At 41.9% G+C, this 23,740-nt stretch overlaps 2 protein-coding genes across 3 annotated transcripts in view; one reads left to right on the top strand and one right to left on the bottom strand.

The window, feature by feature from the left end:
- The window catches only part of LOC109479998 (sushi, von Willebrand factor type A, EGF and pentraxin domain-containing protein 1-like), a 45,844-nt gene extending 32,232 nt beyond the window's left edge, over positions 1–13,612 (top strand). Inside the window, exons 27-45 of one of the 2 annotated variants that reach the window (XM_019782096.1) lie at positions 522–666; positions 1,801–2,205; positions 2,544–2,948; positions 3,587–3,758; positions 4,612–4,763; positions 5,042–5,173; positions 6,178–6,297; positions 6,646–6,768; positions 7,125–7,274; positions 7,790–7,912; positions 8,109–8,345; positions 8,665–8,880; positions 9,059–9,187; positions 9,533–9,703; positions 10,528–10,698; positions 11,502–11,666; positions 12,099–12,272; positions 12,714–12,882; positions 13,215–13,612. In XM_019782096.1, coding sequence (XP_019637655.1) covers positions 522–666; positions 1,801–2,205; positions 2,544–2,948; positions 3,587–3,758; positions 4,612–4,763; positions 5,042–5,173; positions 6,178–6,297; positions 6,646–6,768; positions 7,125–7,274; positions 7,790–7,912; positions 8,109–8,345; positions 8,665–8,880; positions 9,059–9,187; positions 9,533–9,703; positions 10,528–10,698; positions 11,502–11,666; positions 12,099–12,272; positions 12,714–12,742 — 3,219 coding nt within the window. In that variant the 3' untranslated portion in view covers positions 12,743–12,882; positions 13,215–13,612. The remainder of the gene's footprint in view (positions 1–521; positions 667–1,800; positions 2,206–2,543; positions 2,949–3,586; positions 3,759–4,611; positions 4,764–5,041; positions 5,174–6,177; positions 6,298–6,645; positions 6,769–7,124; positions 7,275–7,789; positions 7,913–8,108; positions 8,346–8,664; positions 8,881–9,058; positions 9,188–9,532; positions 9,704–10,527; positions 10,699–11,501; positions 11,667–12,098; positions 12,273–12,713; positions 12,883–13,214) is intronic. The other variant, XM_019782097.1, reaches the window with a different exon arrangement.
- A 1,023-nt stretch (positions 13,613–14,635) lies between these two features.
- Positions 14,636–23,740, bottom strand: part of LOC109479727 — a 21,488-nt gene continuing 12,383 nt past the window's right edge. Inside the window, exons 8-14 of the mRNA XM_019781716.1 lie at positions 23,091–23,141; positions 21,933–21,977; positions 21,266–21,423; positions 20,519–20,668; positions 19,537–19,678; positions 15,548–15,674; positions 14,636–15,035 (exon numbers count right to left, since the gene is read on the bottom strand). Coding sequence (XP_019637275.1) covers positions 14,879–15,035; positions 15,548–15,674; positions 19,537–19,678; positions 20,519–20,668; positions 21,266–21,423; positions 21,933–21,977; positions 23,091–23,141 — 830 coding nt within the window. The 3' untranslated portion in view covers positions 14,636–14,878. The remainder of the gene's footprint in view (positions 15,036–15,547; positions 15,675–19,536; positions 19,679–20,518; positions 20,669–21,265; positions 21,424–21,932; positions 21,978–23,090; positions 23,142–23,740) is intronic.

Below are 23,740 nucleotides of genomic sequence, written 5' to 3'. Positions count from 1 at the left end.
TGTATTTGTTATAATTACACAGTAATCACTTTGTTTTATTTCGTATTTGAGCATTGTCAGCGATCTTTTCTTCGTTGTACTAGCATGAAAGTTCATCTGAGTTGTGTTTATTGTAAGGTTGTTACAATGAGCAATTGTCATGATTGTGGCCAAATGAAAAGAAATAAATTTTAAGCTATATACAACGTTGCATTTGACAACTAACGAATGTTAACCATGTGTTCCCTTTTCAAAGTTAATTTCATTGAAGGCATGCTAAATCAAATAATCGTTTGGTAGTAGATCACATTTATTTTGTATTTCTATTTGTATTTGTTGGCAATGATACATGTCATATTGGGTTAGCACATGTGCACAGGCAGATCAGACTAGTCAGTGATCACTGGCCCACGCCACAAAAAGCACAGACGTAATAGAAATCGAATAAGTTAATTAAAAAAATATTAATTAATAAGTAAATTAGAATCTAAAATAAACTACAGATTATTCAATAAAAGGAATAAATTGTTCTCTTGCATTAGGATGGTGTGGTCCAGGACAATGCTCTTGTTATTGAAGTGGACAACTTTAACGAGTTCCTGTTTATGGTCAACGGAGAGAAGATCACGACCACCGCTTCAGTGGAGGACGAGGCGTGGCACCACTACGCCTTCACGTGGGCTGGGGGTGAGTGGAACTGTACTTCCGTGACTTTTTCTTACATCGTTCTCTCCCCTTAGTAATGACTGAGATTCTATAGAAAATGTAAAACTGAATACTGTTTAGAACAATACCTAGAACATTGTGACTTCGATCAGCGCTCCGCTATTAGTAAAATTAGAATCAGTGCCCACTCCTTGGAAATCGAAAAAGGGCGATATATGAAACTGCCTGTGTCGGAGAGAATTTGTAAATATTGCTCCTCAAATGCAGTGGAAGACGAAATTCATTTCATCTCTAACTGTCCATTTTATGACGACATCAGAAATCAATTATTTACCACCGTGTCCAAAATGCTGCCTTACTTCCCCACCATTCCTTACCACAAAAAACAATTTTACTACTAAAATCAAAGAACCCACATATTATAGAAGAAGTGGGTAAATTCGTCTTCCATTGCCTAAAAAGAAGAAGTCAAACCCAGTAAAACTAGTGTCATGTCATGTTGTAGAATATAGTATAGTATAATGTTAGAAGTAGATATAGTCTCACATACCACTGTATTTTCTTTCTATGTTGTTTCTAACTGCAATTAGCCCTCGGGCAAGTATTTGCAATAAACTTTCAATGACCATATACAGTTTTACCACATGAAACACTACTGCTGCATACAGTTTAACAAATCCTCATTACTACAATCATTGGCATCACAGAAAACTGGTAGCACTAGAGTTGTACGAGAGAGAGAAAAGAGCAACCCAAAAATCTGTTACCTGTGCATGTACCGCATGTTGCTTGCTGAGACTTGATAATCTGCACCAGGAAGGGGCTCAAGTGTATCACAGTAATAAAGGCAACTCCGGAGAGTCAAACACAGGCCGTTATGCTGTCATGTACAAAAACAAAGGTCTTTCCTGCTCGGTCCAAAAACCATATGACCGTGGGTTACCTCAATACCAATTTCCTATGGAATGTATTTGTGCAATTTTTGAAATTCTTTCAAAGCGATTGTAGTACTTACACAAATGCCTCCGCCCCTAAGGCGTCGCCATAAAAAAACAAAGCTTAAGAGACTTGCAAGGCGTGCTTCTTCGGCCCGAAGCTGTGTTCCAAGAACCTAGACTACTGAAAATACAGCAGGTGCGATTATTTCTTGGTTAGTTCTACAGTGCCCCGCTGGTTATCAACTGTTCAGAGACGTCTGCTACAAAGTGTTCGACACTGAGAAGGACTACCTCGGGTCGGCGGCTGTTTGTGAAGAGGACGGCGGCACGCTGGCAACTCCTCGGGACCAGGCTACCGACAACTTCCTCATCAGGCTGAGATCTTCCCTAAACCCAAGCGTCAGATACTGGATAGGACTGGCGGATAGAGAGGAGGAAGGAACGTGGAGGTGGACTGATGGACGGCCAGTGGGCAGCTTTACGAACTGGGCAATCGGGGAGCCGAATAATGCCGGCAACGAGGACTGTGCTGTGTACGCCGCCCACCCGTCCATACGGGACAGGTGGAACGACGTGCCCTGTTCTCTCCGCTACCGATTCATCTGCCAAAAGCCTGCAGCGGGTGAGATAACCTCCTCATCTCCTCATGAAAACCACGAGCCCATTCCTTTTGATAGCACTTCCATGTCAGAAAACCTACGGTGCCGAATAATGAAAGTACACCAACAACCCATCAATCTGGCTGTAAAAAAAATAACATCTGATATACAATGTTTACCTCATCCTGACCAGCAAAAACTACGGTTAATTTTAACAGTGTCTTTTTAAACTTACTAAAATACTAAAATCTACATGATAGCAACAACTATAGGTCGAAAATGCACGTGGTTAATCAGATTTTTGTAGACCTTTGATGGTGACAGTCGAACCAGAAATGCAAAATGTCCAATATCTCCCCAGTTCTACAGTGTCCTGCGGGATATCAGGCCTTCAGAGACGCTTGCTATAAGGCTTTCGACGCAGAGAAGGACTACGCCGAGTCGGAGGCAGTGTGTCTGTCGGCTGGCGGTACACTGGCCATGCCCCAGGACAAGTTGCTCAACAGCTTCCTCATACAACTAAAAAATTCGTTGAATCCTAGAGTAAGGTACTGGATAGGCCTTAACGATAAAGCAGAGGAAGGAGCCTGGCGTTGGAGCGACAACCAGGCAGTGGGAGACTTCTCCAGTTGGGCTGAAGGGGAACCGAACAACGCAGGGAACGAAGACTGCACGGTCTACGCTGCCCATCCCTCTATAAGGGACAAGTGGAACGACGTCCCGTGTTCGCTTCGCTACCGGTTTATCTGCCAAGTACCGGTAACGGGTGAGACGCATAGACTTCGGACTACCTTTCACCGCACAGTAACAACGCACACATGTCCACAGACACCAGAATTCGCTCGTTTTGTTCTACAACTAGCATAGAATGGAACCTGCTGCTTCCAAGTACAATTATAATTCATGATCACTTGGTAGATTAATACAACGCTTATAGAGTTATATGTGCAAAGTTTGGTGTAACAGGTTGCGCCGAGTGTCTGCGAAGCCGGTGTGTTACACCGACAGGCCCCAGTAGGAAGCCACTGTACTAGTCTACCAGCTGGTTCGTTACTACGAACAACATGCCCTGCCAGGGCGAGTCTTCGTCGTCGGACTACAGATGAAATGGGCGTGAGAGAGCCATAGAGTTGTTTGTTTGTTAGATGTTGTCTCCATGAAACATTATACACTGCCCTATATCTGTTATATACTCTGGTACAGCTACATACATGTAGTATCATGGGTTTGGGCTTGAAGGTAGAGTACATGAATGTTGCTGTCGTTAGAAAGACATACCAATTATAGAAGTTCCTATAGTTTTACTGAATGGAATACAATTTCACAGATTGTTACTATATAGGCACCCTTCCAATCGGGAGATGTAACTAATTGTGATGATGAATCTGTGTTTTACAAATTCAGGCTCCGAGCAACAGTGGGCTTTCTACGTGGACGGTCAGCGGAACACCGGCGGTTCTGAGGCCGGCGGAGGGCGGCTCATCCCCGGCGGAGGGACGATAGTCCTGGGCCAGGACCAGGATGAGATTCTTGGTGGATTCGACAGCAAAGAATCATTCAAGGGAAAACTTAGCAGGTACCTGCCAGTGGACTTCATATAAGTTTTAGTCGTTACAGTACAAGTCTCTTGACTTCAAACGTCATGACAGGTGGGGTCGTGTGGCGTAGAGGCAGAGTGCGCGACTCGGAACCTAGAGGTCCCGGGTTCGAGTCCTGACATGCCACCGATCTTGTGCCCTTGGGAAAGGCACTTAACACGACTTTCCTCACTTCGCTCAGGTGAAAATGAGTATTGTATTGTCCTCTGTGTTGGTGGTGACATTAATATAAGTTGATAAATTTGTGTTGGTGGCGGCACTTAATATAAGTTGATAAAACTTGATTGTGCCGTCACCACGTCTGGTGATTACATGTTGGAATATAAAAAAACGTCATGACGGAAAACTGATTTCTTTTAATTTTTTTATGTTCGACATTAGCAATTTAACAAGCAAACCAATGTATATCGTTAGGGCATACTAATCCAATAAGATTCATACTATTCTTAAAACAGTAAACTATCAATACTAAAAAAAAAGATGTTTGCTTTATGGGAATGAAGTGAGTTTTCCAAAAAATACATTGCTTTCATCATAATCAATGTCTATGTACTGGGCCAATGTTAATGAAGTGTTATTATAATGAATAACAGGTTCTAATTGCGCCAAAAAGCAGTTACTCAAGCAACTGGATATGATTTTGGAACCGGTCAGACGTTTCAGCTAGTATCCACTAGCTTTCGTCAGTGACCGTCGAAAGCAGTCGCTGACTAAAGCTAGTGGATACTACCTGAAACGTCTGACCGTTTCCAAAATCGTATCCAGTTGCTCGAGTAACTGCTTTTTGGCGTATCTTATTACCTTCATGTCTAACCTTTATCTTCGTAACAGGTTAAATGTGTGGGACCACGTCCTTACCGAGGACCAGATCTCAGTCATGGCCCGACACTGCACGGATGACTCCGGAAACGTCCGAGCCTGGCCGGATTTCAGAGCAGCTGCTGAAGGCCTGGAAGTCAGACAGGGGTCAGCTTTCTGTGCTGGTAAGATACATTGATCTATATTTAGATAATAATCTCTATACTCTATAGGTCCAAAATATCAGCTTTTCTTTTAACAACGTTAAACCATTTCAATTCCATATTCCACCCACATCTTCCCAATTACCAAACATACAAGTAAAATTTCTTTATCCTTACCAGCAAAACTTGGAAACAATCTCTCTTTCCAATGGATCCACAGCCAATGTTGAATAAGTTCCCTTTACATCTTTATACTTGGCGAAAGAACAATATAACTTTCTGTTGATTACCTTTCGCAGGGAAGCCGTCTCTAGCCGGCGTGAACGAGTGTGAATCTAATCCATGCCAGAACGGAGGGTCGTGTGTTGACCACATCAACACCTTCACCTGTCTCTGTACACGAGGATATAGTGGGATAAACTGTGAAAAAGGTATTAAAGCTATTCCACCCTACTATATTGTACAAATGTGACAGACATTTTACTGCATGGGGATCTTCTACTTGAACATGATAATCTTCCGACAATTTTGTCATCGATAAATTATATAAAGTAGAGTGGATTCATTCCTCAAGCTAGCCGACATTGAGTAAAGAAACTCTTTTTACACAACCAAGTCTTTTATTCAGCCGACGTTTCGGTGACCGTCTGTTACCATCCTCAAGGCAATTCTGACTGGTCCACATTGCATTGCAGCACAGGTGACGTCGCTGCAACATATGCGTGATTGAGAACGCATTGCAGATACATTTCCCTGTAGCTGTAATCCAATCACGCATGTGTGTCTCTTTACTCAGTGTCTTACCAACCTGATGAAACTATTCACAGCTAACCGACATCTTTCACACCGCAGCCTTCCAACAGTAAGACATCTGGAACTGCATACTTTAGTGTTTTACAATTTGGCCATCTGGTACAGACACGACAATACTCACATGACTTGTGGCATTTTGATGTTTCTCTGTTGTGGTCCTTCCAAGTTTACTGTGGTAAATACAAAAGACATTCCGGTTTTACTTTGATGAACTAATCTGTATAATTCATAAATATCGATAATATGAATGGTTTTATTTCTGTCATGAAAGTTCATCTGTGTTGGTAGTTACATGTTTAGAGTTAAAACTTTAGATCCAACACAAAAAGTTCGCTCACCTAGAGCTTTCGACCAGCCACTCTGGTCTTTCTCAGTAGACTGACCCAGTGAGGCTTGTCACGTCGCTTCTTTGAAGCGTGACGTCAACACTGGGTCAAAGGTATATTGTAGACGATGTCGGCCCCCGTCGCGGTTAAGTGAAGGGTGGTGGGCCCTGATGTATATAGCCTCCTTCACCCCTCTCAGGAAATAGTCTTGTTCAGTGTCCAAAATCCTTACAGTGTCAAGTAAAACAAAGTGACTTTATGTGGATGTAATGGTTTTATTTCTGCCTTTCTAACAGACCTCAACAAGTGTGGCCCGAAAAACGAACCATGCGACTACAAGTGTCACGACAAAGACACCGGATACAGGTGTAAATGCAGAAAACGGTTTGAGCTGTTCAACAACGTCCACTGCATAGGTATGTTTTAAAATGGAACAGTTACCATCAATAGTGTACCTAAAATCAATGTAAAATCTTACAAAATGTTATATATTTTCCTTATTCTAAATGGCAAAAGAAAGGTGATGTTACAATCTTAATTCTCTTATTACAAAACTTGGGGAAACCTACAGGAACAATCCACATGAATAAGATTTTACTGCAATGTCAAAATATAATCAACTGCAACATTTGCACATCATTCTTCTTCATTTTAATGTCTCAAACTGTTGCTTTCTGTCCTAAGATGTCAATTTGCACATCTACACATTATTCTACTATTCGTGTTATCAAATATCTTCCTAATATGATGTTTCTTCTACATAGATGAAGACGAATGTACCACAAGAAATGGCGGCTGTGACCACAACTGCATCAACACTCCCGGCTCACATCTGTGCTCATGTTACCCTGGATATGTCCTTGGTGCTGACCAGAAGTCATGTGTAGGTACGTTCGGACTCTTCGCTTCGTCACTTTATATCTCACAGATTTAGGGTCTATAAAGCCTGTGATATATTGGATCGTGTGGCGTAACAGTAGTGTACGTCTTGGAACCAAGAGGTCTTGGGTTCGAATCCTGCCATGCCACCGATCTTGTGTCCTTGGCAAATTCACTTTACACGAATTTGCTCACTTCACTCGGGTGAAAATGAGTATTGTGCTGTCCTCTATGTTGGTTGTTGGTGGCATGAAAAATAAGTTCAGACAGATAATTTGTAACAGATACTTACCAAACAGATACCTACCATACAGATACAAATTCAACTCGCCGATCTATTGAACTGTTTGCTTTCTGTCCCAAGATGTGAATGAATGCGCTGGTATTGAGCTGAGAGACGGTCGACAGTTAGAAAATGGCGGCTGTACCCACACCTGTGTGAACCTGGAGGGCGGCTATGAATGTAGATGTCCAGCAGGACTCGTCTTGACTGAAGACGGCAGATCTTGTCAAGGTTGGATAACCATTGTTATATATGCGTAGTTACATTTATAATTAAAATATGTTTGCTTTTCAACATAAGAATATATCTGTAATAAAAGCAATATAACAAGGCATGTAACTTTTCTACATCTATTTATATATATACGGCATTTCATGAATGCGAAAAATAAAATACATAAAATACAATATGAACACAATATAAAAAATGTCTTCCTACCTGACCGACCGACTCTACTCTACTCTACTCAACTCTACTCTACTCTACTCTACTCTACTCTACTCTACTCTACTCTACTCTACTCTACTCTACTCTACTCTACTCTACTCTACTCAACTCAACTCAACTCTGTTCTGCTCTGCTCTGCTCAGCTCTGCTCTGCTCTACTCTACTCTACTCTACTCTACTCTACTCTACTCTACTCTACTCTACTCTACTTAACTCAAACAACACAACATTGTAAAGCATATATTCAATACTACACATTGTTAACGTTGGAGGTACGTGTTTGTTTTATCTCTTTTTAGATATTGACGAATGTAAGACTGGTGCGGCAGATTGTTCTCAACTCTGCATCAACACACTCGGGTCCTTCCAATGTGCCTGTCACCCTGGGTATAGTCTACTTGCTGATGGCAAGATGTGCCAAGGTAACGTGAAAAATTTTCTGTCTATTTGCCTGTACATCCAAAATGTAACTCATAATCAATTGTTTTATTTGTCAAATACTTCATCCATTCACTTGCTTCACCTTCCGTTGTATTTTCATGCTAGAAAGATATGTTTGTACTTGAACTGACGTGAAAAAGTTCCAACACAATTCTTGTACTTTTCATAACGGCTTAGGTGGAGTGAGAAATAACCTTGCAGTCGGTAAGACAACAACACAGAGTTCAGACTACGTTCACCTTGGGGAAGCCTTGGTATCAGGGAAGGCTGTGGATGGTTCCAGAGCGACTGATATTAGTCAAGGAAAAGCGTGCACCCACACACAACTGGACTATCAGCCATGGTGGAAGGTGGACCTCTCGCGTACCTACACAGTCCGCCGAGTCCGGATCCTAAACAGGGGTGACTGCTGCGGTAAGCTTATATCCATATTAATCAATATCATATTCAGCGCAATGGTGGTTATTTTGTACATGCCTTACTTCTATAACCTTTGAAAGATGGCGAAACTGTCATCTGGCTCAAATGTAATTGAAATGCAGGAGCACAGATGAATTAACTTTCACTAGTTTGATAATAAATGTTGATTCGATAGATATCAAAACCATGGCAGCACTTGTATAGAGGCTGAACACATTTAGTGTGCTTACATCGGAAGGTGCAAGCAGTTTACCTCTTGTGGATTTAATGTACAAAGATACAATTATAATGGTGATGGTTTGTGCATTTGTAGGAGAACGATTGAAAGACCTCATGGTGCGAGTTGGGCCGAATGAGGACTTTTCCCAGAATACGCAGTGTGGGGGGACTTACACGGACACTCCAACTGATGGGCAGACCATTGAGATGCACTGCAACCCACCCATAGCCGGCCGGTATGTGTCTATACAGGTGATGGGTCGGAAAGAGTTCTTGTCACTGTGTGAGGTGGAGGTCTATGCAGACACAGGTACGCATCGTTTTATTGGCAACCACTATGATTTTTATGTATCCATCTTAATTTTTCAATGTTATTACAGGTGGAATGTTTGGCGTTTTACTGTATCTTTGATGTTTCCTTTGTATGCATGTCGTTTTCAATTATATTCGTTTCACACTTATGTGCCCTCCCCCCCCCCTTCAATCAGACATACGTTACCTCGGCTGTTATGAAGACCATAAGGAGCGGATCTTCCCGTCTGACCGCATGGATTCAGACCAAATGACTTCGGACTTATGCATTCAACATTGCACTTCACACGGACACCAATATGCGGGTACGTAAGGAATTATTTATCACATTGTATGCTCATACACCTTTACATAAAATAATGACTGTCTGGATAGTGAAAGCACTCCCGTCCGGTATAAACTTGCAGCGTGACAACAAAGTTTTTCGACACGAAACATAAATAACGTAATTATCTTAACCTGGTTACCAAACCAGGCAATATTAATTTTTTACTGGTGATTATTTTTGTGGCTAGATCACCTTACCATTTGAAAAATTACTTTAATTTTTATCTTTTATCATCTAATTTTGCGCTTTGGAACTGTAACTCTCCTTGCCGTGATACAACAAAAAATGTACTAGTATAACCAACAGCGACATCTTTCTTTAGCCACTCAGTACTCCCGCCAATGTTTTTGTGGCTCTCGTGACGACTTTCTCGGGATCGGAGGGCGCCGGCCGGAGTCGGAGTGTAACAAACGCTGTCCAGGACGTACCACATCAGATGAAATGTGTGGAGGGAGCTGGAGAATGTCCGTGTACAGGACCGGCCGCTCAGAAGGTACGTTGTTACCTTTGCCAAGAAGGTTAGGTTTTTCGTAGCTTTTGTGTGTATATGTGTGTATGTATGTATGTGTATATGTATGTATGTATGTACATGTATGGATGTGTGGATGTATGTGGTTTAGCACGATAACTCAAAAAAGCTTTAAATTAATTGTCAGTATACTTGGTAGGTGGGTACGTCTTTATGAGACCTAGAAATGATTTGATTTTTGGGGCCCCTGATGACTTTCCAAGGAATTGCAACAGAAAGTCCTATTTTGATATCGCATTATTTGGGCATACTAGGGTCACGAATTTTGGATGGTAGATAGCTCATGGGCTAGAAAAGAAGTGACATGAGTTTGGACCCCCTAGCAGGTTGTTATGTAACTGCATGGCAGTTTGTTTTAATCATCTGGCGAAGGTATAAAGTCGTGGAACTCTTTTTGCTCTTTCATTTTTACCACTCCAATCTACGATTACATGGTGGCAAGCTGATCTTGTGGTTAGGATGTTTTTTCCCTCTTGCATCCCTTACTGGAAAAGGTGCATTGGTGATTTTATTGATTCAATACAAAACCTGATGGTCAGCTTACAATATTCTACGATTTCAACAGCATGTTATTTGACACTGTCTGAATATGCAATGTCGCATTCTATGGAATACCACACAAACTCGAACAGTCCTCACCACGTGATTTTGGTTGGATATTAATAGAATGTTGAAAATCTGAATGTTGAAAATGAGAAAACACAGTTCATATATAACATACGTTTTCGTAAAACATCTTTCGAACATTTGGTGCAGTAAATCTTTTCAATGTTCCCGTCCTTCTACAGATCGTTCCTGTAGCAGGCTCCCTGAGGTTGAACACGGCATGTTTGAGGTGTCCTCATCAGACAGTACAGTAGGACGTGTGGTGTGTAACGACGGGTACCGCGTACTGGGGAACCCCGTGCTTCGGTGTGACATGACCGGCCACTGGGGAGGAGCGCTCCCGAGGTGTATAGGTGAGAAACTGTCTTTGGAAAGAAGGCGATGAGAGCATTACCTTATCCAATTCTTAGTTACAGAAGTTGTTCTGTGACATCTTACGTTATAAAAACCATGTCATTAATACTGTTTAAGAGGCATTATGCAATTTGGAAAAGGGGCACAAAACTTAAACTTCGTGAGAAAGACGTATACATCAGCATATTTGCATCATTCGTCGATGAAGGTTAGCTACGGGTTACGGGCTACGGGTCGATCTTTCCGGCACTTGGGATTTGGCACTCCCAGCCCCGAGGACAGACAACACTTAAGCTCCTGTTCTGTATAACAGGAGCTTTCAGACTAATTTGCATCATCTTGTGTTGACTTGTCTGACTTTTGTTCCTTTTTCGACTTCCAAAAATTTGTCTTCATTTTATTTGCATATCAATCAATAGGTTGTGCTTATAAACCTGCATTTCCCCTCTGGTCTCTCAGTCACTGACGAAAGCTAGTGGATACTAGCTGAAACGTCTGACGTTTTCAAAATCATATCCAGTTGCTTGAGTAACTACTTTTTGGCGTATTTGCATCATTATTTCGTTTGTCTGGTGCCAGTGAACTGTTAAAAAACAACCACTGAAAAACAGTCGCTCCTGGTCTTGACAACAACATCCTGTCCCGCGGTAAACCTAATCGAGCTACCGAGTAGTTAGATACTTCCCAAATAGACCAGTCTTTAGAGTTACTATGAAAAGATATCACAGCAAAATATAATTTCTGGAAGTTACATAGTGGACCTTAACATATTGTGGATGCATTTTTTGCCTTTTACATGAAGTGCACGACTGTGGGAAACCGAAACAACTGAAAAACGGAGCTCGACTAGGATCGGGACATTCCGTGGAGTACAACTGTAACAAGGGTTACCTCATGGTGGCAGGGGACGGAGGAAGGACCTGTCAGTCAAATGGCGTGTGGAGCGGAGAACATCCCGTCTGTAAAAGTGAGTAATTTATGAAATAGTTGAAGGAATTTCCATTGTTTATATGGAAAGCTTAAAGACTACAGAAACAATATTCAGCCATGACTGTTACAGAACCTACATGTGTTTGTTTGCTTGTGTTGTTTGTTTGTTTGTTTGTTTGTTTGTTTAAATTTGTTTCCTTGAGTTGAACGTTTTGCACTTAGTTTAGGTCACTTACCTACATAGTCATGCAGTTTCTTTTTAAATCATTGCCCCGGTGTCTTTTCACTACTATACAATCATCTATTTAATTTCATATGGATTGCCCTTGCTGAAGAGTCAAGGGCAAGAGTATTATCTTTGAAAGACATAGATGCTACTCATTAAACGTTTCGAGCAATAAAGTTAATTCAATTAATTAATTCATTCATTCATTTATTCATTCATTTTATCCTATAATGCGTACTACAGAGGCAGACTGTCCCCAGCTTCCAAAAGCAGAAGGCCGTCTTCGCGTACTTGGTTCCCAGCTGATCACAGGGAGCATGGTGCGGTTTGTCTGCCCGCCTGGGTATGACCTGCACGGACCGGCTACCTCTACCTGTGGCGCTAATGGCCAATGGTCACATGGCAATGACCTGCCAGGTAACGATGCTCACGAAAGTTGCTTAATGTTGTGTTTTTTTCAAAGTTGCTCAATATTTTTTTGAAGTTGCTCAATGTTGTGTTTGAGTGAAGTTGATCAATGTTGTATTTTTGTGAAGTTATTAAATATTGCTTTTTTAAGTTGCTCAATGTTGTCTTTTTTGAAGTTGCTCAATGTTGTGTTTGTTTGAAGTTGCTCAATGTTGTGTTTTTTGTCATGTTCTTGAAGCTCAATTGTGTTTGCTCAATTAGTTTATCATGATTCAAATTTAACAAACATAATTCTAACATAATATGGCTTCATCAGTCTTGTTCTAATACAAACCAGGTGACTGTTAACACAAGAAATTTACCCACTAGTATTTTAATTTTTTTAAGATAAAGAGCATTGCCTGTGTAACTCTAACAAGTATTGAACTGTTGAATTTGTTGTTCCCACAGAATGCGACAAAAACGAAACGGAGAATTAAGACGAGTCGAGTCCGGACGTTCACGCCAAGAATGTCTAAATGAAGCGTGAGATGATTAAATGATCAACAACTTCATTCTGGTGGTCTATATAATCGCGAATTGTCAAGCAACAATAACAGCATTTTCTCTCGTCAAAATGTAACAAACAGTGTCCAGTTTAATTCCGGAATTCCAGTTTAATTCCGGACTAATTCCCATATCTCAGCAACCTTACGTCTAGATGGGCTAATATTCTAAGATATATGTAAAAATGATGTAAGAAATATGTAGTAGCCATCGGTGACCCCTTGGAAATTAACCCAATTCTGCAGAATTCTGCAGAATTCTGCAGAATTCTGGGAACTAGAGCCAGAATTCTGCAGAAATTTTTACCCATATCTTAGAATATTAGCCCATCCAGGTGTAAGGTTGCTGAGATATGGGAATTAGTCTGGAATTAAACTGAAATTCCGGAATTAAACTGGACACTGTTAACAGATAACCAATTGTTACAAAATACTTTTGTACATGTTGTGATATAAAGAAGCAAATGTGCTTTTTTATCTTTATTTCTTCGCGATTTAGGCTTGGATCTGTTTGCAATGATCGATATTGCAACTAAGTGTATATAGTGATACTTATTGCTTTATTAGTTGCTCTTTTTAATTCCTAACCGAGAACAATATTACTATATCTTTCATATTAGACCGCAAACTGTACTAGATATAGATAAATATAAAAAAACTCAGCCAGTCTAGAACATAAGTCATAAAAACATTATATGACCTTACATGCTAAAAGTGTTTTTAAGTGTTGCTTGTGTCACAATTAAAGTAATTTCATCTACGTCTTGCAATGAAAGAAGACAATAAAGACTAAGACTATCTTTACTACTCAGCCGTTTATTTTATCGAATAACTAGATGTTTGATTAACAACAATGGAACGCAGGTGAACATGATATTGGATAGACACTGATGTTAAGGTGGAATTGCTGAACAAATCATCTACTCTTGCAGTAAAGACGAGGTTGAGTCATCTACAGTTAAAGCAAGGAAATACAAGTACTAGTTAGGGCTCATTCTGTGACGCCACCATCACTGCACCAGAAAGTAAACAAACAGTTGTTTCCAGATTTTAAACACGCTCGTATGGTATCATATTTGAGCACCTCCACCACTTCCTGATTCATGAATAACACAATACGACAGAGTAGTATAATGAAAGTTCATCTGTTGGTAGTTACATGTTTAAAGTTAAAACTTCTGGTCCAACACAAAAATTCTCTCACCTAGAGCTTTTGACCAGTCACTCTAGTCTTCCTCAGTAGACTGACACAGTGAAGCTTGTCACGTGGCTTCAAGCCTCACTGGGAAGACCTGAGTGACTGATCGAAAGCTCAAGGTGAGAGAATTTTTGTGTTGGACCAAAATTTTTAACTTTAAACACAATAGAGTAGTGTTAATTAAACTTACTTTGTAAAGAAATGACCAAAACATTGAGTTATTGTACCGTTCTAGTTTTACATAATGCAGCGTGTATGGGTCAGAATCATGGGTTACGAATATGTCACGCTCAAGAAACCTAAACAGAATCTACACGAAGATGCTGCGAGTAGTTTTCAATACACCATGGTGGAAACACACTACATGTACTAATGAACAGTTAAACGGATCGTTACCAAACTACAGTAGTTAAATGTCGACGACTAAGCTTGGACAGTCGTTATGAAAAACTTAAACTGTTCTCCAACTCAAAATTTGACTCACCAGAAATTTTTGACTGAATCACTCAGTCTTCCTCAGCTATCTGAGGATAATTTCTGGTGAGTCAAATTTTGAGTTGGAGAACAGTTTAAGTTTTTCATAATGTAATTTACCAACTCAGATGAACTTTCATGCTGTTGAACGGTCGTGTTGTATGTAGCACAGAACCAACCAGTAGGCTTCTACTTTGGAACCCTGACACGAAGAGAAGGATTGGACGTCCAAACATAACACTTAGGGACCTTATAGAAACTGAAACAGGCTTGGAGGGGCTGGAACTTATTTCAGCAATGACGACAAGCAGTTCTGGAGATCAAACTTTGTCCGCTCAACATCTTCGGAGAATGAATGATGATGATGATGATGATGAATGCAACTTTGAACAAACGTGTTAGTCTTCATCATCATCAGTCGGTTCGGTGCACATCATCTCCACCAGCTCAGCCCCGGTGGCGATGTACCGGCTCCTCAGGTCTGCCTCCTGGTCGTCCGGACAGTTCGACCCGAGCAGGGCGTCCTCAAAACAGTCGTACAGCCACTTCTCTGTCCTGCAGGTTAGATCACAGACGTCAGGACTACATAAGATCTTGTTTAGAGCTAAGACTTTAGATCCAACACAAAAGTTCTAAAGTGTAACATGCAACTACCAACACAGATGAACTTTTATTACCCCTACGTTTCACCAGGAAAGATGAAAATGAATGAATGAATAGATGAATTCATGGATGGGTGGATGGATGGATGGATGGATGGATGAAATCATGGATGGATGGATGGATGAATGGATGAATGGATTGATTGATTGGTGAATGGATGGATGGATGGGTGGGATGGATGGATGGATTGATTGATGGGTGAATTGATGGATGGATGGATGGATGGATTGATGGGTGAATGGATGGATGGATGGATGGATTGATGGGTGAATGAATGGATGGATGGATGGATGGATGGATGGATGAATGGGTGAATGGATGGATGGATGGATGGAGGGATCGATGGATGGATGAATTGATGATCATCATCAGCTTTAAGAGAAACAAGCAGCAGCTAGGAGTACCTGCAGAAGTCATCAGTTCCTTTGGTATCGTCATCATCATCATCATCATCTGTGGTTCCAGCCTCTTCCGTGCGCCTGACGTAGCAGGACTGCATTCCTCCAGCAAACGCTTCTGTGCAGTTAGTATCTAAGAGAAGTACAGATAGATTAGATCATCCGTAATTTTTCTCGCACTTTAAAGGCATTGATAACTAGAAAGGCCAATATTTGCTTTGGAGCAAATACAGCGATGGGTTCACCACATTTTACGACATGGCAGGGAAAGAATGAGAAACACAAGGGAAAACAATGATTTACATTGATATAACTATAATATGAAGTAACATACAACTAAAACAACAGTTGGATAGCTATTCCCTACTTTATTGGTTAGGATTTTTAATTGCATAATGCAAACTGTTGATTTTCAAAATAAAAAAAAAACGTTCATGCCCCGCATTCCAATGCTGGAGCAGGAAAGCTTGAAATACCTACCAAAACACTTGAATACAGACATACTGTCAGTATGGAAATGCACTGTGCAGGTGTTAATCAAGTTAAATCCCAACAGCCAATCAGCAAGAAATGCTCTGTGCAGGTGGAAATGCTCTGTGCAGGTGTTAATCAAGTTAAATCCCAACAGCCAATCAGCAAGAAGTATAGAGGAAAGCTGCATGCCTATTGGTTGATGCCCTGCATTCCATTGTGATGACTCATGGTAAACACGGTGGTAAACACGGCACACTAACACAGTAATACATTTGCTATAACACAGCCAAAAAACTCAAATAAAACCATTCTAAAAGCCTGTATCACAAAAATTTAAAAAACGCCTAGGGGTATTTGCCCACTGTACCTCCATACCAAATTTCAGGACCTTAGGCCCTAAAATGAAGAAGCTGAATCCATTTAAAAAATGGCAGGAGGAGAAGGAGGAGAAGAAGAAACATCAGAAAAAGCAATATGGGTTCACCACCACTTCGTGGTGTGGTGAACCCATAATGACCATATTACCGGCTACATATAACGTCGAGATGCAGAACTCCAGTCAGAAGCTCTGAAGAAGATATCTGATAGACACCAAAACGTAAGCAAGGTATGAACTATCCCTGGTTGCATGTGTTTAAGAAAATCCCAATAAATCTCGTTTTCCGTCGACTGAACAGACAGATCACGCGACCCCTATCCCCGATACTACCTGTATGTGAAAGAACTTGTAAAATATTGTTGTGCAAAGGCTGTGGAAGACGAAATACATTTTATTTCAAACTTTCATTCCATAATAACGCTCGAAATGAATTGACTATTCAAACTTCTACAACTTATCCCAATCTCTCTAAACTTACAGACCAAGAAAAAACTGTTCTTCTTTTAACTTCCCAAAACCCACTAATTTTGGAAAAGATGGGACATTACGTCTTCCACCCACCCTTCAGACATAGTTTTAGACATAGTTATAATTCCAGACAGCTACCTTTATCATGTAGACTTTATTGTTATTTCATACTCTATTTCATTGTTCTTTTATGTTTTGTATTTTGCACGAATTTGCAATGCACTTTTCTAATTATTTCCCTTTAGCCTCTGGTCATTCGTGGCTCAAACTTTCACCGTACGGTCACTTGAGTGTGTTTGTCTGTGAAATAGATGGGAAGCATAGTTCTCTTCGGAGCTTGCGAAGAAGAGTTAGTTGCCAAAAACACTTGAAATTTGACATCAAAACAATGTACAAATGGTTTTCATTTAATGGGAACATAACACATACACAGGCACCATCACATACAAAAGGAATGAATTACTTCACTGCATCAAAATAAAAGGCAGAACAATAAATCAAAACCTTGCCTCTTCATATTTATCTTCCGTCCACGTTCCTGCATGGCAACAGACATCTTTGCCTATTTTCGGTGGCATGTTGCCCACTGTCAGAAGGCAACAAAACTTTTTTTTTCCATATCAGGCGAAAATTAATGTCGGCCACAAAATTTAGTTGCTGTGGCCTACACCATGTTCACTTTTTTTGGTATCGTCATCATCATCATCTGTGGTCCCAGTCTAGCTCTTCTGTGCGCCTGACGTAACAGGACTGCATTCCTCCAGCAAAAGCTTCTGTGCAGTTTGTATCTACTAGTAAGAGAAGTACAGATCATCCGCGTGCCCCCTACCCTGAAGGACTGATACTAATCATTCCACCGCTTTACCCTCTGACCCTTCCTCCCTACCCACTGTAATGCTTAGGTCACATTTGAAACGGCGCCCGTTCGGCATGTCCTCGGCGTAGACGCCGGCCGGCGTCATGACGCCGAGCGTGCGCCGTACTGTCAGGGTCACAATTAAATGTTCCTTTACGGCTCCCTGTCGGGGCCTGCTTGTTCTCCGGCCGGCGGCTCTCATTAATATTCATAAACTTTTGCGGTCGGTTTCTGTCAGGGACCCGTCCGGTGCCCGGTCAGTCGCCCGTCTTGACCCGTGCGGCATGTGGTAGGGTGCCGACCGGCTCTTACAGTTCGGCCGGGCAGCTGTCAGGTCCCTGGCGGGTTCCTGGCGGGATCCCGACGGGCTCCTCTCGTGTTTTTGAGCAGGTACATATATAAGCGCTGCACTGCCTGCTATCGTTCACTTCAAGTAATGCTTAGGTCACTTTCCAAACCGGGGCCCGGTCGGGCAGTTTGTATGAACGAAAAATTAACAATCCACATCAAGAGTATATAGATATAGCGCCCATGATTATTATCAAAAACGTTTCTGTGCTTTGTTGTCTTTTATATCATACTTTTCGTTCCCGAAAGCTGCCCGACCGGGACCCGGTTTGGAAATGTGACCTCAGCATAAAGAGTACACGTCAAGTAAAGAGTAGACTGAAGTTGGCGATGCAGCGTTCAGTGCAACCTGCAAACAACTTACAAGCCCGTCTGAGATTGAGATTGGTGACAACCTACATGTAGGTCTTCTGGCATTGGTAGCTGAAGAAGAGAGGCAGGCAGACCATGGTGCGTCGCAAAAGTAACCGAGGGCCTACTTTCGAAAGTACTTCAACAGTGACGCAGGAAGTACTTCAGCAGTGACGCAGGAAGTGTGCCGTGGCAGCTCCTTGCTATTGAGCAATAAAACCACTGAATATCGTTACTTCTGTTGAAATTTGGACTGAAAATAAATGCCAATAACTTCTGATTCCATTTTATTACGAAGGCATATGATGTAACAAGAGATAATGTCAGACACATTCTATTCCTGTTATGATCTGTTTTATGAAGTTGGCAAGAGAGCCGTGCCGGCTGTTTTCCCTTGCCCTTCGACATTCTGACACACAAATACAAGGTGTAACACACACAAGTACACGATGTAACACACACGTGGTGAACTGTGCGAAGTAGTCTGAGGTAGGAGTTTATATATGCTCCCTATAACCCCCCTTTCCTGACCATCTGATGCACTGATCAGCACATGTGACGTCATAATCTTAGGCAGGTGCCTGTTCGGCCGCCCGACGGGTGCCGGGCAGTGAGGTTACGGCGTCGCTTCGGCGTATTTCGCCGAACGGGGCCCGAAGTGTTTTAAACTCTGAGTTAAAATCGATTCGGCGACCGCGCGGGGCCAAAAATAGGCCGGCAGCCGTCGGGAAGCCCGCCGGTCTCCGTCCAGGTCCCGTTCGGTAGTGCCAAAAAACACGCCGAACACGCGCCGAGCGGGCCCCTTTCTTGAATTGTGGCCTAATGCTTAGGTCACATTTCCAAACCGGGGCCCGGCCGGGTTGTTTGTACGAACGAACAATTAACTTTTCTTATCAAGAATATAGAGAAATAGAGCCCATGATTGTTCTAAATAACGTTTCGATATTTTGTTATCTTCTGTACCGCAGTTTCGTTCCCAAAAGCTGCACGGCCGGGCCCCGTGTGGGAATTGTGACCCCAGCATGAGCATAAGGGGCTCACTTGTGTGTGTTTTTCTGTGAAATAGACGGAAAACATAGTTCTCTTCGGAGCTTGCGAAGAAGACTTAGCTACAAGTACCTCTAGGACAAGCCAGAATCTCCAGTCTTAGAGCGATGCCGCCGTGCCAACTCTTTGGTCGGATCCTCACGAACTGTGTGTTGATGCGCTGAGGCAGGGACCGCGTCACCGGGGTCACGTCATCAGAGTTTCCCTCAAAAACCTCATAGAAAACAAGAAAGCTTTAAAAAAAGCTCGGCATTAAAAATAAAAATAAATAGATAAAGGGATATTCTCCCTGCCCCATTTCATCTGAAAATAATAAAAAAATACGAGTGAAGAAAATCAAACTGTTCTCCATCTCAAAAAGAAATTAATTCAACAGAAATTCTTGAGTTGGAGAACAGTTTAATTTTCTAAATGTATTTTACTAATTCAGATGAACTTTCATGCTAAAAAATACTAGTAATAGCAAAAAGAATACTAGTATGTTATTGTCCTTAGATATTCAAAGGCTGCAACGAACACGATGTTCACATGTTAATGACTTTGTGCTCATACCAAAGAGAACTTTGAATCAGAGCAATTTATTCACATTTATCAGTTATGTTTTCATGAAGTTAGTGGCAGCAAAACCAGGCCAAAACCGTTCGCAAAGTCTGAAACAAGCATGTACAACATGTTCACACTTGTCTAGTGATAAATACATGTACGAGCTGAGGCCGGGCAAAAACGTTCGAGGTGTTCTACACTGTATATATAGATCCAATGCTCAACTTGCTGACAATAACTCAAAAGCAACAAGCATCGACGTTGACCTTAAGCAAGATGAAGTCAAAACCGCGGTTAATTTGTGTTAATTGTGCACGGTATAAACGTGGAATCCCATTGTTATTTTTCAGACATATTTGATTTTCAGTAGAGCTAATTTTAAAAAAAGCGGATTCAATTTTTGAAAAACGTCAAAAATAGGCATTTGTATCCCTGACGAAAGGTGGGCTCTCTGTTGCTGTTCTTCTATCTATCATTGTCATTGTCACTGTGAGTACAAATGTACAAGTACCATTTCCTGGCCGTCCTCATTTGTCACTGTGGTCCAATCAGAGGTGTCGTCTTTCCGATGCTCTACTTTGTACCTTGTCACCCATTGGTTGAAGTTACCACGTCCCTGAGTAGTGATTCCCGTCAGCACTCGCCGTTTCCGGAAGTCCACCTATGACGTAATGAAAGATAGTGATCCCTCCACAGCCCCTTCTGTACCAGTCAAGTCAAGTCAATTGAATTGTACAACAATTGTAGCAGGTGCAATGTATGGCAAGCTCTTACTACATGTCTAGCTGATACCTACTCTAACGTCTACAGTATTGAATGAATGAATGAATGAATGAATGAATGAATGAATGAATGAATGAATGAATGAATGAATGAATGAATGAATGAATGAATGAATGAATGACTTTATTTCAGGTTATCGTAATGCATTAAGTTCTATGTATCGAGACTAACACTATACGTTTTGTATTATTTCATGAAGGTATTACTATATGCATATATGTGTGAGATGAAGCAATGGAAAAGAAAGTTATGTAATCGGACCCGTTACATTATACAGCATAATAGTCAAGAAAGCCCCCTACAATACATGTACATGTATGTAAATTTTAAATGTCATCGGGACGTAATAATAATGGCAAAGTATTATCACATTCCTTTGCTTTACTGTTTTAATGTCTGGCTTTTGGAAGTAACGTGCAACGCCTTGGGCTACTTTCTACTTCATTGAGAAGAAACTAGCAGCAGAAATTCCTACCTGAAACCACTGTCGTTTGTTCTGGACGTTGGGAACCCAAGCCGATGGCATACCGATTCGGCCATTTTCGGGACCTGTCGTGTTGTCGTACGAGGATGACGCAGACAGCTGTGTGTCCAGGATAAAGCCCGATTCAATCCCGACTTTCACACGACACTCTAAGATCAAACAGGATAGAAAACGATGAAACACAACCGAATTTTATCAGGAAAGTTCATATGTGTTGGTAGTTACAAATAAAACTTTTGATCCAACACAAAGAATTCTCTCACCTAGAGCTTTCGACCAGTCACTCTGGTCTTCCTCAGTAGACTGACCCAGTGAAGCTTGTCACGTGGCTTCTTTGAAGTGTGACGTCAACACTGTCAAAGGTATCTGGTAGACGTGACAAGCTTCACTGGGTCAGTCTACTGAGGAAGACCAGAGTGACTGGTCGAAAGCTCTAGGTGAGAGAATTCTTTGTGTGTGAAAGTGTTCGGTAGGTGGATGAATTAAGGAATTGGTTAGCATGAATGTTCATCTGTCTTGGTATAAGTCATTATGAAATAAAGACTAAGCTTTAATTTCCAACACTGACAACAAAGAATTGGGACTTAGTACTTACCCCCAAATGTTGTTTCAATGCATTCACGATAACCACGAACATCTCAGCTATGATTCAACATACCTTCGTCTGAGTATTCTTCTCCGAGAGAGTCTAGGGCTTCCTCGTCTGTAAAGTGAAGAGGAACATCACGCTTAACCCGCTCATAGTCATTCCAACAAGATAAATATCGGCAAGGCAAGTGAGTGTTTTGTGCGAGAAGAATCATCACGGTTTAAAGTTTAGTTTAGTTAGAATGACATTTCATCTGTGTTGGTGCATAACCTTAAGGCAAAGGATAAAGTTTGACTCCAACACAAAATTGCGATTCGAGAGCTGTTAATAACATGTGTAAGAAACAGGAGGAGCCAGTAAAAACCCTTCTGGTCCCGAGCCGGGGTTCGAACCCACGTCCCCCGGGCACCAGAGCTTCATAACCAGACACTCTAACCGTTCGGCCGAAAAGGTCTAGACCCATTGGCCCACTCACCTAGAGCTTTCGATCAGTCACTCTGGTAGCGCCTATAACCCCCCCCCCCCCCCACTATTACACTACTCCCCCTTTTCTTTTCAAGATTCGTCCTCGAATCTTCCGAATTCCGAAAAGGTCTAGACCCATCGGCCGGGTCAATTGGTAGCGCCTATAAACCCCCACTGTTACACATGCATCAGGGCCCATCAACCTTCCGAAACGTTGAACACAAACGGGGGGCGGTATTAACTTCCAGCGACCTTTGACCCAGTGCTTACGTCATCATTCGGGGAGATGACGTGGCATACTGTCCTGTCCTGAACAATCGTGTCCTCAGTTGACCAGAAAATCATAGGACTAGTCGACATCATTGTGTTGAAGTCAAGTTAGACCCCTAAGCCTATCCATGACAAAATTACAATCAAAAGTACGGAGGCTCGTAAGTACAGGCATACGTGCGAGGAAGGTATTCGCGCAGACGAGGAAGTTTTTTCTGTGCAGACGTGGATGGTATTCGCGCAGACGTGGAAGGTATTCGCGCAGACGTGGAAGGTATTCGCGCAGACGTGGAAGGTATTCGCGCAGACGTGGAACGTATTCGCACAGACGTGGAAGGTATTCGCACAGACGTGGAAGGTATTCGCGCAGACGTGGAAGGTATTCGCGCAGACGTGGAAGGTAATCGCGCAGACTTGGAAGGTAATCGCGCAGACACGCATGTCTGTACTTACGGGCCACCGTACAAAAGAGAATATGTTAGAAACACTTACATGGGGTCCCTCCACCCTCTTCATAGGCCAGGTCAGATACCCTTGTGCCATCTACAAGAAAATAAAAAGCGAAGTTTAGTAGCCAGAACTGTAGCAAAAAAACACTTTGTGAGACAAATGGCTCCCCAATCCTAGAATATCTGTATCTGTATAGCCGGTATAATCGCCCTTCGGCGTAACACACCAGCTTCGCAGGCACGCGGCGCCGCGGCAGCTGGCTACATTACACCGATCGACTTGTTACACCTCACCCTTGAACATCTAATTACCTCCGGGGAAGGAGATATCCTTCCGCGAGGAGGTTTTACTATGGTTCGAAACATTTCTGTCAGCAGCTGTTTCTCGCGATCGGCTGGACGGATTTGTCTGTGGTTCGGTATACGTATTGCTGTTGGGCTGCAGATGATGCAGAACGTTTTTGTTTAATTGTATATGTGTTTATGGGCGTGGAAATAAAAGGTTTTTAAGTGCTCCGGACACCCCCGCCATGCTGAAAATGGAATTTACCATGTTGTTAAGGAATGGGGAGGTTTCAGTTTTGGGTCTTACCATTTAAAAGGGGTCAAACAGAGGGGTGTCTGCTTCCGATATGTATTTTGAAATATTATCGCAGTTGTATCTCGCGTTGGGGTAGACTGGACTCGGTGTAT

Source organism: Branchiostoma belcheri, unplaced genomic scaffold (genome assembly GCF_001625305.1).
Source record: "Branchiostoma belcheri isolate BF01 breed outbred unplaced genomic scaffold, Haploidv18h27 scaffold5, whole genome shotgun sequence".
NCBI classification, from domain to species: Eukaryota; Metazoa; Chordata; class Leptocardii; order Amphioxiformes; family Branchiostomatidae; genus Branchiostoma; species Branchiostoma belcheri.
Note: the sequence above shows the minus strand (reverse complement) of the source record. Positions and strands in the feature narration are given on the sequence as shown.